This window comes from Stegastes partitus, unplaced genomic scaffold (genome assembly GCF_000690725.1).
Source record: "Stegastes partitus isolate 25-593 unplaced genomic scaffold, Stegastes_partitus-1.0.2 Scaffold51, whole genome shotgun sequence".
NCBI classification, from domain to species: domain Eukaryota; kingdom Metazoa; phylum Chordata; class Actinopteri; family Pomacentridae; genus Stegastes; species Stegastes partitus.
The window spans coordinates 325,850-340,399 of NW_007577782.1; the positions used below are offsets into that span (position 1 = coordinate 325,850).

The following is a 14,550-nucleotide window of genomic DNA, read 5'->3' on the forward strand; positions in this document are numbered from 1 at the left end:
ATTCTTTCTGATTACACGTAAAAGTGGGAGGGCAAAGGGACCGGAACTAATCCCATATATGGGTAATGTGTGACCCGGCACGAGGATGAATTTCACTCTCAGATGAATAACAACTGTGGGTTAAATGACAAAACACAGCACGTGTTCTGTGTCACAGTGACTCAGCTGTGGCGTTAAGGTTGGGTTATTCTTTAACCCAGCACGTTATCGCGGCTGAGACGCTTCAGCAACCTTCCTTGTGCTCAAACGTGGCCTGGTATTGTTCTCCTCTCACTGCTGCTATGATCAAATATGGCTTTCGGGCTCTTTATTGCTCTCAATACTTAAGGAAGCTGCAAAGACAAGCTGCAGAGGAGTGAGACCTCCCGTCTACTCCCCTCCTCTCTGCTTCCCCTCCCGCTTATCGCCGAGCCCAGGCGGGTCATTTGCATAAAATGTGTGTCAGTAGGGCAGCTCCGGCTCACATGCCATGCGCACATGCTGTAGAGCTTTAAGCAGCATTCCAGTGTCGACCGAGCCCAATGTGCCGTCTCCACGCGGGGCTGCCGGCCAATGAAAAAGTGAGAACGAGTAAAAAAGAGTGGGGGCGTGAGGGGAGGAGGGGGGTGAAATGTTTTCAGAGAGCGTGACAGAGAGAGAGAGAGAGAGAGAGAGAGAGAGAGATCCCTGATACACATCAACAAACAAGCGTTTGGAGGGACGCAGAAAAAAAGAGAGAGAGAGAGAGCAGGAGGGAGAGAGAAAAAAAATGGTCACATTTCTCAGGCACCTGAAAACGTGCTGGTTATTTTAGGACGCGTGCTGCTTATTGATGAGTGGGGAGTGTTTAAACTACTTCCACTGTGATCATGTTTTGATGGTGACTGTACATGGCAAGCAGCTGAACGCGTTGGGACCTTCAGTAATCTAGAGAAGCCCCATTCAGTGATACACTGCCACAAGCCTGGCATTTATAAGGTGTTCGGAGCGGAGAGCAGAGCTGCTGCACCTTCGGGAAATTTATCTGGATCAATAAGATCTTGATTTTTTTTCTTCAAATATTTATCCTTATCTCGTTTTTTTTTTCTTTCTTGGCTGACCGGGTTTTCTCAAGAAGATCGCCCCCCCTCCAATGCCCTGTGCACACTCCTTTTGCTCTGAGCTTTGGGATACACTCTATATGCCTTGGCAGTTCATGACTCTTTCACCTGTGTCAACGAAACTCCTCGGTGGCGAGCAGCGGCAGTCGGTCCAGCATTAAACGCCCTCAATTATACAGCACGGAACAAGAGAACAGCATCGATCTACTAGGAAACATGGAAAATAGTCCCGGTGGTGAGTATCTTACTGTAATACTTTTATTTTTTATTTTTTTTACTTGAAGCCAATGAAAAGATCATCTCAGTGCTATTAGGACTTATTTCGATTGGTGCGTAATTGGAACAGATGGCACCGCGCTTTAACAGATATTATGGAGGATTGTACATTTTCTGTAGATTTTTTTTTCTTCTCCCAGGAATTCATATGTATTTACTGCTTCAATATCAACGAACCTGCTTATTGGTGTATGTGTAGAGTTGATGCTTTCGGTTTTTATTCTACATCTGAGTTTAGTGCATCTGATTTTACGCGGAACACCTGAAACCCAGGATTCCATCGAGACTGTTTGCATGCTGCTGTTGAAAGCTGTCGAACAGGAATCATGTATCATTTCCTTGCTTTTTTAACTGATTCCGTTCAACATATGGCGCGTTGCCAAGTGCTCCTGGGCTGCAGACAGTTGAGGCTTGTGAGTGAGAGAGCTGTGCGCACAGAGGGAAGTCCTCTCGTCAATCTTTGCGGCGGACTTCCGATTCTCTGCATGTAAACAAACTCACGTGAAGCGCGACCCTAAACGCCCCCCTGGCCGGGCTACTTCTTCCTCCTCACTGGTTAATCCCGCTGCTTTAACATATTATAGGCTTTATTCTCAACATACTCGCTGTCAGATTTTTTGCCGAGGTGCTTGACTTATGTGGAACTTCTCGTTCCCTAAAATCTTGGCGCATGTGCGGGAAGTTGTAAAGTCTGTCGGTTGTAGCGTGTGTGTGATTCATTTCACTTGGCTGTTTTTAAAAATAATTTTGGCTTTGGCGTGCCTTTTTTTTCATCCTCCCTCTCTCCAAACACATGTGAGTGAGCTGTGTCAAGGAGCAGTTGACGCCCACTGGGTCAAAAAACAAGTAACCGGTGCCAATTTTTCCATCCATAACCCTGCTGGAATGAGTTGGAGAACATTGCTCGGAGTAAACACGTAGTGTTGCCAGGATTTGAATCACAGTGTAAATGTTGTGCGCCCGGATGATGAATGAGTGGGTCATGTTTTAGTCAGAAAAGACGCCGATCATTCAATTAAAATCAATTGTGCGCGGCGAATGGCTGGATAAGATATAGAATGGCGAAGCAGGATCTAGGGGGGTTTACGCACGATGGCACACATCGGTCAAAATTAAGCCTTAGCTCTAATATAGACAGACGTTATAAAGTCCTTGAACAGCGGGTGGCCATTATGACTGTCGTGTCTTTTCATCTGCTCCCCGCCCAGTGCACCCTGGGTAGAAACGGTCGTGATGCTGCGAATCATGCGCCTGATTTTTAATACGCAGCCTCCCCGCCTAGACCTGACAGCACGTGTATCCAGCCTCCGTATCCACGTGCCGCGCATGATTCCAAGAGCCGAGCGCGCCTCCCTCTCGGTCGTTCCTCGCTGTTGCGCGCACTCTGATGCTCGCGCCCCGGACGCACGGGGATTCCTCTTTATTCGCTGATAGATTGGTCAGTGGGTCACAGAGGTTTAGCAGCTTTTTCTCTCCTTCTGGTTACAGTAACTGCGCGGAAATGTTCATTAGAGGGTTTGCAAAAAGCGGCATTTTACGCGAGGCAGCATAACGCAGTGGGTGGTGTCTGAGAGGACACATTAACCTACATTTGGCTGAATTCAACCTGTTTTTTTTTTTTTTGGGTGGCATGGCTAACCAGTTACCATTTCTATTTCAGTGGAGTAGTCCAACATTAACACAAGGGCTGACATAACTAAACCATTATCATACAATCATAGAGCACTGGAGGTATAAAATGTCACTATGCTCCTAATACAGGTTATGATGGATAAAACAAACATAAGTCAGTTAAGTTAAAATGGAAGAAGTTGTGCATTATCATCATTTTATCTGTTTTCTGATTTACACTGTGTTTTTTGTAGGTATAATGGTATGGAATATTTCTATGAAAGGACTAAATTACAATTAATTTTATAATTTACTCCTAGGTTTATTTTGAAAACAGGATTTTCCAGGCTGCTAGTACAGTCCGAATAAAAAAAGAGGGCCAAAGGTATAAAAGGACAATATCTAAATGGTTTAGAATTACTAAAAATGACAGAAGGTACCAAGATTATTCAGCACATTAAGTACAGAGCAGCTGCTCCATTTAGATTGTCATAATGGCTTCATGTGTTTTTTATAGCATTTTAAATATTGCCCACTGTTGACTGGTCAAGTAGGCCAGTAGTGTTTGCCTCTTATTAACAGTAATCCATTGGAAGATGAATACATCAGTAAGTGCCCCTACTGGGCTCTGCTTTCACTGGTTGAAGCCCAAACTGAACATTTACTAGGAAGAATGTTGGGGTCATAGTTAAATGACTTTATTCTAAGTATAGTTCAGTGTCCCCAAAAGGAAAGATGAGCATGACTCTAACGTGGCTGTGACATTTTTGAAAGTGTACCAAAGAACGACTGCGACGTCAACGACTCCCCTCAATGTAACATGCAGTATTCAGAGAGCCGGCCTTATGATCCAAGCACATGACCGCTGCCTGACTGATATGGTCTTTAATGATGCAAAAGATAGAGGTCATACTCTGAATGAGCATAATGTCTGAAGAGCAGGCCTTTTTTTATTTATTTTTTTGTATAAATGTAAAAAAAAATGAAGACGTTAAAGCAGATAAATGCGTCACAGGTGTCACTGGTACAAGCAGGAACAATAAGCCTAATGCTGAGCTCTGATGCCAGTCCTGAAACCAGACTCTGTGTGGCTGACAGACGATCACACGGCCAGCTAATTCACATTAAAAGCCCAGCTGGATTCGTACGATAGATTGTATTTCTCGAGAAGGATCAAGTATAAGCTGCTTTTTTTTTCTCTTCTATGTAAATGCAGCCAAACTGGCAAGTTCAACTTTATAACTCCTCAATCAAAAGTTCAAACTGGAGTAACACATTTCTTTATATAGCAGTAAAAGATCTTCTGAAGTTTGTGTAACATAGAGGATTTTTTGCCCTCTGCTGCCTTCAAGACCCAGCCAGCTTCATAAATAGACACAAAACATGAGGCCAGCTGTTTCACGTGGATGGAGGCTTACCACCCGTGCACATTAGTAAATATTCACATGAAAGAGGACCGACTAGTTGGAAGTTAAGGGGAGGCGTCTCCTTTAGACATGACATGAGCATGATGTCTATACAGTTTGCCTGTCATGCGTGCATGCCCAGGGGGAGGGAACGCATGAGAGGGGGAAGTCAGAGAGGATTGGCAAAAGGAGGGGCGTTGGAGCGCATTGTTTATTCTGTAGTCCTTATGGCTCTGTGTGTATCCACAGGTCACATGTTGTAACCTGTGCCTGGCTGCATCTGAGATGATGTTCCCAGCGCTCACTCTGTCACCCAGTCAAGTCAGATTCCAGGAAATAGTTACGAGGCGCTGGAATATGGGATGTTTTTACACCAGACGGTGGTGGGGAAGTGAATGTGAATGTAAAAAAAAAAAAAGTGGGCGTGGAGCTCATGTGACAAACAGGGTGTGACCCCCCCGTCTCCTGCAGGTGATACACATGTCCATAAAGCTTTATCTTTTCTGACACAACACACGCAGGAAACGGCACATTTGTGTGCACAGTAAAGTCACTGCATGGCTGATACTGGAGCTGCCACTGAGCCCAGAGTACCTCGCATTCAGCGTTGACACGTGTGAGCCGTGGAATTAAGGAGGCACTAAGAGCTAAACAGAAATGCAGCACGTGTTTTCTCAAGGAGAGAAAGCACAAGAGACAAGGGAGAGAGTTTTCTCAGATGATTCAAGGTCCTTGAGAGGAAATGTGCTCAGAAAGACAGTGCAGACAACTCAAGGTTACTGTTACTACTTCAGATAACGCTGCTTCTATGCACTTGGACCTTCGTTTGAACTGATTTCAGCTGTGTTGCAAACCCGAATAACTGGTTGTTCAGTGGCAATTCTGGTATGATAGGGACCCACAAGGTGCAGTCCCGATCAACATAATGTGAGCCCAGTGACGCAGATTGTGAATGAACACTGAAGCATATAATTTCTGCACTTGTGAAATGTCACACTTGGCAGACCTTAAGGTGTTCTCATACCTGACACAGTGATCTAATAATAAATTAAAAGTTGGCCAAACTGTGAATGATGAAAAAGGACAAACGGCTACCAGAACAAGCACAAATATCTAAATTGCTGAAGCTGTGAATGTCTGCAAGAGTAAAGATCTGGTTTTCATTAGTCATTTTTATTCCCATAATACTATAAATTAAACTAATTGTCAGTTTTACAAGTGGATATATTGGGTTTAGTGGGTTTGCCCTCCTCCCATTCTTGTACATCTAATTGCGCAAAAACATGCACAATGCTCACCCAGGAAATCATTACAGTGGCGAGCAACAACGTGACTGTTAACCCTCTGCACGGTTTCTAGTGACTCTGTGGAATCAACTTATGGTAGCTGTGCCCCGCTTGCTTTCCTCTACGTCTGTAGTCACAGCATTAAAGGCTTCTCTATTCCAAACGTGATCTGCCCTAACGCTTGTTATGGTGCTGCTGCTGCTGCTGTTGTCTACACGGGACTGCGCAAAGAGCCTTGTGAGCCGGGCGGGAACTGTGTCAAGAGTCCATGTGAGCTCCTGGTCAGGTGGCTGGCGGATAGATGGGTCTGCAGGCCCAGAGCCAAAGTGGGGAGGGAGGGAGAGAGGGAGGGAGGGTGAGGAGGCAGGAGGGGAGGAGGATAGAGAAGAAAGGAGGGGGCAGGAGAAGGGAGAGTAGAAAAGACTCTGTTCTGAAAGCGAGCAGGCAGGGAGCTGGCTGGCTCAGCCTGCACGTGAGGGGCAGTCTTTCATCTTGCGTGGAAGAACAGTGTCTGCAAAACAAAAGGGGGGCGGGTGGGCGTTTTGTTTAGGGGTAATAGGGCATTTCCGACTTGATGTGACATCCCTAAATAAAGGCTTATTTATGGCCGGCTTGTGGCTCTAGAATAATGGCTTACTGTCATACTGTGATATAGCATGACATGTTTTATATGGTTCACTATGCTGCAAGATTTCCTTTGTGTGTGTGATGTGATACATTGTAGACTATTGTTTCTCAGAAATGCACCTCCTGTAAAAAATCTTATCAGATCATGACAGTCTGAGATAGTTTTATTTTAATCAGGTAACATACTATGACTGTTTGCTGTGGGTGGGAGTTTGTTGTCATTAGTTCTCTTTATTCATATATCAATCTCCAGCTAGCTTCGAGGATGCCAAGATATCACTAATCGGAAAAAGAAAGCCACCGGCAGCGTATCTGACAGGTGTTTTTGTTTTTTTCTAAGGTGGCAATCACACAGCCCTTTTTTGTTGAATTCATTTCTTTCTTGACTATCAGGTTAGAACCTGATAAGACTTCCCACAGACAACCAGGTCAGACCTGTTGTTGCTCGGGCTGTGACATTTTTTTCTACATTATTTATCAGATCAAATTTCTGTTGTCCCAACTTGGCCAGGGTTTTGTGTGTGTTTGCAAAAGTCTGCCAAGTAAGCTCACTGCATGGAAGTAGAGCATTGCTCAACACTTTACTCTCTCACCTACATTGCGTATGTGAACACGGACCCAGATGAAGATCAGTGAACTGAGTTGTCTCCCCTCTCTCTGTTCCTCCAGGTGGTGTGATCTTGTACGCTGGCTCTTCTGGTAGTGCCAGTCCAAGCCCTGGCAGCCCTTCAAGTGGATACCAGACCCAGTCGCCCTCCTCGCACTCACAGCCTTCATCCCCGGAGGGTGTCTCCTTTCAGGAGATTGGAGCCCTGAAGCAGCGGGGGGAGCGAGGGGGAAGAACCTCTTCTCCAAAAATGGTCTTTCAGTTTCCTGAAGTCAACAATGCTCCAGTCGCCCAAATTTCGACGGTATCATCAGCAACCTACAACCATCCCACGGTGGCCAAAAGGCCGTGCGGTTTCACCGGCACATTCACCAGTATGTACCTGCTCACTTTCCCGCTTCCTCATCTCTTTGTTTACCAGCCAGCAGTTTGTATTTGTAATGTCTGTGTCTGATAATGGATGTACTCCTGTTTCACAGAGACCGGAGGTATGGTGCTTTTGTGTAAGGTGTGCGGAGACATTGCATCTGGGTTCCATTACGGCGTACATGCCTGCGAGGGCTGCAAGGTGAGACCTGACAAAGACGGAGTTATGTCATGCCTGTTCAGCATGCGTACAGTCGCACTGACACAAAAGACACTCTTCTAATGCTTTATTCTTCATCTGCCTTATCCAGGGTTTCTTCAGACGCAGCATTCAGCAGAACATCCACTACAAGATGTGCGTGAAGAACGAAAACTGTCTCATCATGCGCATGAACCGAAACCGGTGTCAGCACTGCCGCTTTAAGAAGTGTCTCTCCGTGGGCATGTCCAGAGATGGTGAGAGACAGTGTTAATGTCCTTAAAGACAATATTTAGACACTCAGGCAGTAGAAGTGGAATTATTTTTTTGTTTTGTCAGTGTAGCAGCAAAGAGGAGAGTATTTTGTTGATATAATGAAGAGTTACACAGGGAATCAGATGCTAAAGCTTTACAAAATCTATTATTAAAAATGATTTAATGTCATAGCTTTTGATAAAAGTACGATTCCGCTTTTGAAACTGTTCTAAAGCCGGTCCAGAATTGTCCCTCTCCTCACCATGAGACTGAATATTCTCTCCATCTTCTTGCCACTCTCCTCCTTTTGTCTTTTGTTCCCTCTTGCCTCCCTCTCTCCTTGCACTGCCTTCTGATTTATGGCAAGAGCAGCTCAAGAGTCCCAGTAGTCATCAGTCAAGTAGAAACTATGAAAAATATGGTTTATTTTAGGAAATTGGGGCACAAAGTTGTTGATTACCCCTTGTGTTCACGGTGATGTACAGCCTTTCCTGACACTGGCATTTCCAAACCATCATTTGAAACATAATGTTATTCTGTCCTGTTAATCATGAAAACCTACACTGCTCAACTTTAAATTAAAATAATATTACCGCAGCTAATCTGCTCCACTGCATTGTTTCACCCACAGGAGTTCGGTCTCCCGGGGTAAGGCTAAACTAGGTGATAATAAATCATGCTTTTCTTTTTTTTCCAGAGCAAACATTTTTAGTTGACCCAAAAAAAAAAGCCAGAATGTGGGCGTGAAAAATCATCTGCTAATTCATCGAATTGCAATCGAGCAAGCACGTCCTTATTTTGTGATTATGCACATACATTAAATGAGTACGAAACAGTTGATTAGCCGTCCTGTCCACTTCTGTCATTTACGCTCCTTTTCGTTATCCTTAACTTTGAATGAAAAGGAGACCAGAGAGCAAATGAAATTTTGATCGTGCAATTTCTTTCCCACCTGTCACCCTTTCGCCCGCTCTCCTCGTCCCACCTGCCTCTATTGTCTTTGACCTTTCCTCCAGTCGCTCACCCTGTCTTTCCTAATGACATCATATTCAGCGCTGTTGACCCAGTGACCTACTTCCACAGAAAAAGAGAGAGCGAGTGCTCAACTGAAAGGCAGAAAAAGAGAGAAAGACTAAGGGGGAGGTGGTGTAGCATACAGCGTACTATAAATAGGACTGTCAGTGGAGGTGCAGAATTGAAAAGGGGGGGAAGGGAGGATTGTAAAGGCTGAAGAGGAGGATGAGGCGGGCGGATGAGATGAAGGCTTTAGTGACCGTTCTGTAGTGCGGCAGCTGTGATGGAGACAAAACAGTCAGAGACAAAAGAGAGGTCTTGGGATTAGTAATACACATAGAGATTACAGCCTGAGCGTCAGATGTGGGATTCATATTTAGACAGGGACAGGTTGTTCCCCTGCACTGTTAGAAAGTGAACATTTTACCTGCCTGAGTGTCTCAGCTGTTTAATGTTTAAAATGAAGTGCTGCCAGTAAAGATCTGGCAGCGATACCAATAGTTGTTGTCAGTAAATGCTAACAGAGGATGCTCTCTTCTTGCTGCTGTTCTCCTCAGCTGTGCGTTTCGGGCGTATTCCCAAGCGAGAGAAGCAGAGACTCCTGGACGAGATGCAGAGCTACATGAACAGTCTCAATGAATCAGCTTCCATGGAAATGGAGGTGTCGCCTCCTCCCGATGCCCCCTGCAGTCCACAGAACCAAACGAATGAAGGAACTGGCTCCATATTGCAGTCTTACCGCGGTGACGAGAAACCGCTCAAGATGGCCGCCGGCAACAACAACCTCAGCGCTTCCTCCTTCCAGAGCGGCTCGGCGCAGGAAGCGGCCCTGTCGCACCCGACCGGCCACACGCAGCACACGGTTCAGGTGGAGCAGGCCAACCTGGCAACAAGCTACCACGTGCAGACGAACTACTCCGTCAGCAATGAGAGCTCCACCAACACCAACGTCGACAACGCCAAGTACACCTTCTCCTCCAATCAGAATCAGTGTCCCGTCACTGGCAAAATGTCATCTCAGTCCTATGCAGCCAACCAGAACAGTTTCCAAGCCCAAGATTCCCAGAACCAAAATTCCTGCCCTTGGAAGCTGAATGGAGGAGCCAAAGTGCTGGTGAGTTGTTGTTTTTTTCCACTTATTGAGCCTGTAAAAATGTAATTATTGTCATTATAAAAGCCATAATTCTCCTCTCCTCTCTGTTTTCTCTGCCTTCTATAGGCATGTCCTCTCAACTCGTGTCCCGTGGCTCCGGCCAGTCGCTCCAGTCAGGAGGTGTGGGAGTCTTTTTCCCAGTGTTTCACCCCTGCTGTTAAAGAAGTGGTGGAGTTTGCAAAGAGCATCCCAGGGTTCCAGACTCTCAGCCAGCATGATCAGGTCATGCTGCTCAAATCTGGCACCTTCCAGGTATGTCCATTTACAAAGAAACTTTTACTGGGTTTTTGCAAGTTTTCTTTTCATTCCTTTTTTTTTTTCATTTCAGTCTTTTCTGACACTGATCTCTCTTATTCTGTCCACAGGTTCTTATGGTGAGGTTCTGTTCATTGTTTGACCCCAAGGAGAGAACGGTGACCTTCCTCAACGGACAGACGTACTCACTGGCATCACTGAGAGCTCTCGGCATGGGCTCCTTACTGGACGCCATGTTCGATTTCAGCGAGAAGCTTGGATCTTTGGGTCTGGAGCCAGATGAGATGGCACTTTTCATGGCTGTTGTGCTGGTTACTGCCGGTAAGACTGACACACTTAGATGCAAACAGGCACATGGTGTCCTCGGAGCGTCAGTAAAAAGCAGCTGGATATTTGCTTTTAGGTTCTCGAGGACGTTTTTACCTCTCGTCCAAGAGGCTTCTTTAGCGATCAGAGCTGAAACATCTTCAAGAGCCTAAGAGAAAACTCCAGTTGCTTTTCACTCCTTGGACTACCATGACCTGGATGATTGAGAATCTACACAGACAGAGAAGCACATCGTACGCAGACAAATTTTGTCATGCTTAAGCCCTCTTTCTCCTCTTTTTCTCCAGATCGCGCCGGTATAGTGGAGGTGGGAGCAGTGGAGCAGCTGCAGGAGAATCTAATAAAAGCCCTGCGTTCGCTCATCACCAGTCGCCGCCCGGATGACAGCACGCTCTTCCCAAAGTTGCTGCTACGTCTGCCGGACCTGCGCACCCTGAACAACCAGCACTCTGACAAGCTTTTAGCTTTCCGCATAGACCCTTGAGTTCAGATAGCTCTCAGTTCAATGAGCTGTCTGTTAACCTCCTTGGTCCCCCGTGCGAGCCCGGCTTGCAACATTCAGTACACTGGCCTCTGCATGATGGACAGTTGTTGTGGGAGCTGTGCCAAGTCTGATGCTGTAAGAGAGAAGACTGGGAAAAATATCAGTGAAGAACGTGGGCACAGCAGGAGGCGGAAGCTCCTGAACTTTGACTGATTTCTTCTCCAGTTGCTTCCAGATTGACTGCTCGAAAAAAACTGACAAAAACATAGACTGTGTTCTTCCATGAGTTTTTCAAGTCAAACCACCATCACGTTTCCCTCCCGGAGTTTGTCAGAAACAAAGTTTATCTTCTGAAGACCAAAAAGAAGAGAGAACTCGTTGTTCCTCACCAGACTTTGTTCTCCTCTCCCAGCTCACAGAGCGAACAAGAAGGAAGCACACAACCCGGAGAAAGCAGAACACGGACAAGCATTCACCAATAATGATTTCTTACTGCACATTCTTGCTACAGGTGTAAAGGCACTTTCCATGCATTGAAAAACCTCTTAAATCAATAGATAACATAGCAATAGCAATGTTCAACACACAGTTAGGAGAACAGTTTGTGTTTGCCCTGTTATATGACATAAGCTATTTTCACAACATGTCACCATGTGGAAGATCTTTATGAAAATCACCCATTTGTGATTGAAAAATGTATAACATTTTTAAGAAATGAGACTAAGTTGCATTGTATTTGTATAAGGTAATCAGGGAGAAATTATTGGTCATTTTAGACCATGTCTGGTGGGATAATGTTGTGTTTATTGTAAATTTTGTACATAACCATGATTCTTGGTTCGTACCCTTGTTAGTTTGCAGATTCTTGAATATGTACATGAAATTAGTATTGAAATATTGTATGACGTCTCACATAACAGATTGCTCTACAGACTGCAAAGAGAAAGCAGCATTTAAACCATGTGCTCTGAGTATAAACTTTTTATTTGGAGATATAAAATTGAAATAAATGTATTGTCAACAGACAGCATCAGCTTGTGAATATTTTGTAAATGTTTTATGGTTACACCACAGAGTACCATTATTAAATAAGGTTATATAGCATCTTTCCTTGTGCTCATCTTTTTTCATTTTCTTCCCGAATGCGATGCCGAGACATACCATGGAGCCGTAGCCTAGCAACAGAAGCAATCAGCCAATCATGGTTCAGGTTTGAGAGCCATTAGGGGCTTTATTACTAACAAGAAACATCACTTGATTTTTGAGTGTGTGATAACAAGTAAATGGAATTTCAAAGACCGCCGTATTTCAGTAAATACATAGCAATGCTCTTTGCCAAGGACGCACAGAAATGACAAACCGACTGGGAAGGATGTCAAAAACTAAGATGGATTCCACTGAGCGATATATGCAAATGCAGCACTAAAGAGACCATTGTGCTGTAGGTTAAATGAGGACGAGTGCATGAAAATGCTCTGAATGCGTACAGTCAGAGCATCAGACGGCACAAGGAGAAGCTCTCACCACTGCTATCACTGTAGTCTACTGAAACTGCCTGGGAAAGTCATATTACTCTCAGTGTTTGGGAACAATTTCCATAAACAGCAAATCTGCCCTTCAGGAGACATCATAATGAGCTTAGTCACTGGCATTGTTTGTTTTAAAATGAACTGCCACAGACAGGATAGTGTGATGTCTCAAACACCACTAATATCAGACAAATACATGCATCCCTGCACACAGCACAGTAGCACAGATTCATATTCATAGTCTCCTGGAGGCACTTGACTCTTCTTTTTAAATGTTTATTCCAAACATCTTGAGAAACTCATATGAATATGAGCTGGAGTTGGACCAAAGCAATAAATCACGTCCACATGAAGTGATTGTCTGGTAGTAAAACTGTCTCTAAGCTACAGCATGTGTCTTCATTGGTGCCCACAAGTGAAATGAGCTATCAGCCAAAAGCTGCCCTTAACAGCCAAACTTTTTTTTACTGTCATTGCCATATAAGAATAATAAATACTCAAAGTCCTCTACAGAGAGAGTCTGGTCCCAGCAGGGCTGTGACACAAATAGTGTTGCAGTCATTTCTGTGGATCACGTTGAGGTCTTCACACGACACCTACTGGACAAAACAATAACAGCAGGAACATGTTGTAGTCTCATATTCTTTTTTTTTCTGAGGTAGACCAACCTGTCATATCTGATAGATTCACATCCTGGTGGTTTAGTGTTGGAGCTTTACACTGTCTTCACCAACGTAACTACCACTTTTCCACCAGTGGGAAGAGAACTGCTAAAGTAAATAGTTAACTTTTTGACTGGTGAAAAATGAGCTGCAGATAATATTTATTAAAATTGCAAGTGGTCAAAGTTACATCATGGTCATGGTCGAATCTATAGAAGTCAGTGGCGAAAGCTGTATATTTGTAGTTAAGTTACAGATACAGTATCTCCAATTTCCACTAGTTAAAAAGGGAGAAGTGAACTGTATATATTGTCAGTTAGCATGCTATAGTCAGAATTACATTACGAACATCAGGTCTGCAACTAATATTTATCTTATAGTCAATTAATCTGTTGATTATATCCCCAAAACTTCCAAAAATGCTATTCAATCTACTGTCGTAGATGAGTTAAAAAAAAACAAACAAACAAAAAAAACACAGAAAAAAATTAGGAGTCCAGAATTCCAAAAATGTTGACTCTTTTTCTGTGTGTAAAAATTACTCTAACTGTTTGATTGATTATCTGTTCATTTGATGATTATTGACGGCTTATCAATTATTCATTGCAGCTGTTAAGTGATATATTGGCTTGGAATTATATCTAGTCAATAAGCAAGTGTTGATATCTATGAACATGTCTAATTAAATGTTAAAAGGGTTTGTCATAGTAGCCAGTCGGCTATAAACACAATCACAGCTCATTTTATAAGCATAGCCACCACAATATCGACAGCCAAAACCTAGTCAATCAAAGACCTCATCAGTACCAGATGAGAAAACAATCCCACCACAAGGTTTGTTAGGTAGCTGACCTGTAACTTTTAACGATAGGACACAAGTCTTGTCAGAAAATACACTTTACAAAGTTGTCATTTAATGTACAACTATCATTTCCCCCGGGCAATATAACTTTATCTTAAGTTAATCTTTCTTTTTTCCCCCCTCTTTTCTTAAACTTTGACTTTAAACCTCTGCTGTACAAAAAAGCTCCAAAAAAATTCAGAAATCTCATCTACAACTCTACAAAAAATGATGAATTCAATCGTTTGATGAAGATAATGCATAACAATATATATAATAACATGATCTCGAACTCTAGAAATACTAAATAGCCCCGGTGAGACTGCTTTCTCAGGAACCACCTCAATATTTAACTTCCTAACCTGTTATTTAAAAATGTTGCACAATGAATTTAACAGCCATGACTATTTATTTGTTTTATTGTTTATTGACAGGACAATGTACAATTACATTATGCTCAAGAGCAAGGATGCTTGTACCAGACTCTAGCTGTCAACTTAATTTCCATCTGTAGTCCTGGGGAAGGGGCAGAGGTCACAGTGACATATTTACAGAGCAGTCACACACATTTAT

At 43.7% G+C, this 14,550-nt stretch overlaps 1 protein-coding gene across 1 annotated transcript; it reads left to right on the top strand.

The window, feature by feature from the left end:
- Positions 1–1,190: 1,190 nt before the first annotated feature.
- LOC103376574 (nuclear receptor subfamily 1 group D member 1-like) lies at positions 1,191–12,049 on the top strand. The gene is made up of 8 exons (XM_008306987.1): positions 1,191–1,314; positions 6,955–7,266; positions 7,372–7,460; positions 7,570–7,714; positions 9,284–9,840; positions 9,946–10,131; positions 10,245–10,455; positions 10,749–12,049. The coding sequence occupies exons 1-8, from the start codon at positions 1,296–1,298 to the stop codon at positions 10,943–10,945; spliced, it is 1,716 nt and encodes a 571-aa protein (XP_008305209.1). The 5' UTR covers positions 1,191–1,295; the 3' UTR covers positions 10,946–12,049.
- The last annotated feature ends 2,501 nt before the right edge of the window (positions 12,050–14,550 follow it).

What these genes read in the sequence shown, in the direction of transcription:
- LOC103376574 (XM_008306987.1), top strand. An exon ending in TTTCACCGGCACATTCACCA is followed by an intron (nt 7,267 to 7,371) that starts GTATGTACCTGC and finishes CCTGTTTCACAG; the next exon opens with AGACCGGAGGTATGGTGCTT. An exon ending in CGTGGGCATGTCCAGAGATG is followed by an intron (nt 7,715 to 9,283) that starts GTGAGAGACAGT and finishes TGTTCTCCTCAG; the next exon opens with CTGTGCGTTTCGGGCGTATT.